General features: G+C 53.8%; 1 protein-coding gene across 1 annotated transcript in view; it reads left to right on the top strand.

Moving 5' to 3' along the window:
• Positions 1-3,444, top strand: part of ITGB5 (integrin, beta 5) — a 98,284-nt gene extending 94,840 nt beyond the window's left edge. Inside the window, exons 12-14 of the mRNA XM_004675433.2 lie at positions 720-839; positions 2,037-2,203; positions 2,788-3,444. Of these exons, the coding sequence (XP_004675490.1) occupies positions 720-839; positions 2,037-2,203; positions 2,788-2,883 (383 nt within the window). The 3' untranslated portion in view covers positions 2,884-3,444. The remainder of the gene's footprint in view (positions 1-719; positions 840-2,036; positions 2,204-2,787) is intronic.
• Positions 3,445-4,606: the final 1,162 nt, after the last annotated feature.

Below are 4,606 nucleotides of genomic sequence, written 5' to 3' on the forward strand. Positions count from 1 at the left end.
CATTATCATCATTTTCTCTCCTGTTCCATTTTATTCCTGCTATGAGAAAAACTATCCAGTATTTTCCTTTTCTTCCTGGCTTATTTCACTAAGCATGATCTTCTCCAGCTCCATCCATGTTGCTGCAAAAGGCATGTGTTTATTTTTTTTGGTTGCTGAGTAATATTCCATTGTGTAGATGTACCACATCTTTTTAATCCAGTCATCTACTTTTGGGCATTTGGGCTGTTTCCATGTCTTTCAATTGTGAATAAAGCAGCAATAAACATGGGGGTGCAGGTGCCTTTTAAATCAGTGTTTTTGTGCCTTTTGGGTAGATACCTAGGAGTGGGATTGTAGGGAAGCTCCATGTTTAGCAGTTTCAGGAACCTCCAAACAGTTTGAGGAAAGGGACTTCTTAATCCAGGTGCCCAGGACTCAGTCACTTTGTCCCCGCTGCACAGGCAGGCACCACTGTGGGTGCTGTTGACTCAAACTGAAGCCCCCTGTTGTTCCAGGGACTTAGGGTTGCTTAACAAAACAACAGAGTAGAGGGCAGGTTGGAGAGCTGCTTCAGGGCATGGCTTCAAGGCATTCCCCATGCCCTTCCCCAGCCCCAGGCTACCAACCTCCTGGACAGTCTCAGTTCCACGGAAGGGGGCGAAAGCGTCATTCTCCGGAGATGCGAGACACCTGTGGCTGGACAGACACTCGGGACATTTCTGTTGGTTTTCTTCCAGTGAAGGATGACCAGGAGGCTGTGCTCTGTTTCTACAAAACCGCCAAGGACTGTGTCATGCTGTTCACCTATGCAGAGCTCCCCAGTGGGAAGTCCGACCTGAGGGTCCTCAGGGAGCCAGGTAGGTGGGGACCAGGGCACCTGCTTCCTGGGGGGCTCGGTTTCTGCACTGTTCCCGTCTCTGTAGCGCCCTTCTCTTCTCACTGTCCTTTCTAAGCTCCAGGGAGGAGGAAGGTACCATTCCTTGCAAACATCAGGATCCCAGGTCACCTCCACTGACTGCTAGCGTTTACAAAAAGATGGTTGTGCATCTGGGACCCTGGGGTGGAGCCCCGGGAGACACAGGCTTTGTGCCCTGGGTGGGAAGAGAGGCCGGGCCTGCCTCTCCTGTGGATGAGGAGCACAGGCTGGGAGCAGGTGAGGAGCCGCTGAGCACTGTGGGGTGCTTGCAGGGCGGATCTGGGCAGTCCAGGCTGGGCAGCCAGTGCTTACGTCAGGGATCATCCGGGTCCACACACCGCCCACCGGCTACTGCACTTCCCGGGGTGGAGTCCAAGAAGGACAGATGGAGCTCTGGCTAAGCATTCCTCCACGCTGCCCTGCTCCGCTCCCTGGCCACTGAGGAGGTCAGGCTGTAGTCCAGACACGACAGCCTCGCCTCCTGCTTTTGGCTCAGGGACCAGTGGCCTTTTTCCTTAGAGCAGTTAGGGTTTCCAGAGTGCCCCCTTTCATTCTTCTCCGAGAGGGAGCAGAGGAAATTTGCTCTGTCCAGTTTGCAACATTGCAAACTGTTTTTCCAGTTAGGGCCAGACCGCATAATGTCTGTCCTTGGCCAGAGGCAGAGGGAAGTGTGTGATACTGGCCCAGGATGCATGCCCATAAGAATGAAGCTTTGTTTCCAACTGTTGTCTTTGTGGGTCTTTGGAAATGAGCACGTTTGCTCCGCACCAGGGCTTATGAAGGTCGGCAGGCATCCAGCCCAGGCGCGGGGACGCAGCTCCACACAACCTCCCGCCTGCTCCAGCATCCTGCCCGGAGAGGGGGCCGGGTTGGGACGTGCGCACCCGGGCCGGGGCATGTGGTGGCCACCACACTTCTCTCCTGGCCTGTGCCTCACATTTGCCGTGTGTATGGCCTGGGGATGGTCACCGTCCCTTTTAGAATCGTCACCTTTTCCCAGGAGTAATGTGAGGAGAGAGAATAGAGGGGGGGAGACTTGGGAGAGAAGTATACCTGAGGCCGGGGGTGGGAAGGCACAGGGCACAGGGACACTGGCCACTTTGCTCACGGTGCCTCCTTCCCCCTGCCCCCACCCCAGAGTGCGGAACTGCCCCCAACGCCATGACCATCCTCCTGGCTGTGGTCGGCAGTATCCTCTTGGTTGGGATTGCACTCCTGGCGATCTGGAAGCTGCTCGTCACCATCCACGACCGGAGAGAGTTTGCAAAGTTTCAGAGTGAGCGATCCAGGGCGCGCTATGAAATGGTAAGCCTGTGGAAGTGGAAGTCAAAAAAAAGGTGCAGCTTGGAAGTCTGAAAGAGTACGGAAGCGACAAAGACCAGTTGACATCTTTGGTGTTGAAAAACAAACAGAGCCCAAAAGGCAGTGTGTGCCCACACCCGCCCTTGGGAGCGTGGCCCGGGGAGCATCTGGCAGGGTGACGGCGGGCCGGTGGGGCACACAGCCCTGGCACAGAGCTGGCAGTGGGTCTGCCTGCCATGGCCCTGGGGCGGGTTTCAGGTTTATAGTCTTACAGCACCTGCATGTGAGGTCAGCGCCCCTGCCCTCTGTTGCTCCTGAAAGACCGAGCACAGGGTGAGCCACTGATGAATCCCCACAGTCAGCATTTGTTAGTTTTAAGTTGGAAGCTGCCTCAGAGACCATCTGACCCGGCCCTGATTTGAGAGATGAAGACAAGGGCTGGGAGGCGGGAGGGGCCTTGCTGGGTGCGCGGGAGAGGCTGGCCCTGCACCGCACCTGCTGCTGCCCTGGGTGAGGACCGAAGGAGGGCTCCGACCCTGAGTGTGAGGGGGAGTGAGTGCCCTAACGTGTCCTCTCATGTTCTGCAGGCTTCGAACCCTCTGTACAGAGAACCCATCTCCACACACACCCTGGATTTCACCTTCAACAAGTTCAACAAATCCTACAATGGCACAGTGGACTGATGCCCTTCTCCACAGGGCCGGAGGTGAATGGGAAAGTCAGAGACTGACACGCCTGCACGGCTGCTCCAATGTACATGGCTCCCTAGGTGGATGGGCACAGAGACTCCGGGGCGCCAGGGCAAGGGGCGCGTGGGCTGCACCGACAGCCCCGGCCACGGCCCCTGACTGCTGTGGCAGGGCCCTGCTCCCACCGGGAAGGGCGAGGGGCCTTGTGCTCCGGGCTCTCCCCACGCCCCCAGCTTGTCTTCGCAATGAACTGCTGAGATCAGGGTATTGGGGTCTCAGACTGCCCCTGTCCAGTCTGGCCAGAGGAAAAGGCTCTTGGGGGTGTCAGATTGTAAAAAATCAACGCACAGTCTGACTTTCTTCGTGTGGATCATTTTTATATGAAATAAAAAGATCGTGCATTTATGTATAGCTCCGATGACGGAGCACTGTCTGCCTGCTGACTATGCCTTGCAGCTGGGTGTGGGTGACGGGATCTAGAAAGGCACTTCTTTACAAATGTTCGTGTTTCTCCTCCTCGTCCATGTCTGTTTAGTGGTTTTGTAATGAAAAGGAAAGAATTTGGGCTTGAAAGTAAAACTTCAACACGAAAGGTTTGCGTTCGCCTGACATCTGTGGCACGTGCTCCTGTCTGCAGAGGTGAGAAGGGCGTCCCGGAAAGGGCTGAGTGGCTGCGTGCCTCCTGCGCCCGGCACAGGCCAGCCCAGGGCTCCAGAGCAGGCCTGGGCGCCTCAGACAGCTCCGTAGGTGCTCCAGGAGGGCAGTCGGGGAGGCCAGGCCCGGTGCTTTTAGTTTTGCTGAAACAGAGTTCTTCTTTTTTAAATAATATAATAGTTTCTTTTTACATCATTTGTGCCTTTTTCCATCTCAGTTGTAACCCCCGTGGGCTTCCCATCACCAGATCAGCCGTGTGCCATCACCATCGTCCAGTGCACTTACCCCTTACCCATTTTTGATCCCATTTCCCACTCCACTCCCCCGTCAAATGTCTCTGGTGTATAGTTTGTTCATTATTATTACTATTTTCTCCTCTGGTCCTTTATGCTCCTGCTATGAGTGAAACCATCCAGTATTTTTCCTTTTCTTTCTGGCTTATTTCACTAAGCATGATCTTTTCCAGCTCCAATCATGTGAAACATAGTTCTTGACCAGAAAATGTGAAAACCTCTCTTCTTACCTCTGTTGCTGAGGCTGAAAATGGATCATGCGAGTGAAGGCGAATCAAAATCACTCCTGTGTGTCATTATCTATACAGTTCTCTTCCAGTGCCTTTTCCTGTCAAACTCCTATGCCCCAACCTGGCCCAAAGCACAAAACCCACTTCAGCACTCTTTCCCCCTGCAGATTCCTGAAGTGTGCTTAGGTTCCCATATCTGAGCTAGAAAGAACACTACAAGTTTTCTGACCCTCCCTCCGACCTACAGAAGGTGAAGCTGATTGCCAGGGAGGGCAAGTGGCTTGTCCAGATGTGTGGGGGCTAATGTCAGGCTGATGCCAAGGCCCCAGTCTCACAACCGGCCTCCTAAAACCTGCTGTAAAATCTGTTTCACTAATCACTTTTTACTATTGGCATCTCTTCAAAGTTATTGAACTTTCATTCAAAACTCAGCAGTTCTCAGTCTTGGACCAAACTTTTGAAATTTGTTCCTTTCAACAATGAGACAAATGCCAATGAGTTAAGTAGGGTCTGTTGTGGGGGAGGGGAGAGCGCTCGACT

The sequence above is a fragment of the Condylura cristata genome, unplaced genomic scaffold, assembly GCF_000260355.1.
Source record: "Condylura cristata isolate star-nosed mole 26May11 unplaced genomic scaffold, ConCri1.0 scaffold00003, whole genome shotgun sequence".
NCBI classification, from domain to species: Eukaryota; Metazoa; Chordata; class Mammalia; order Eulipotyphla; family Talpidae; genus Condylura; species Condylura cristata.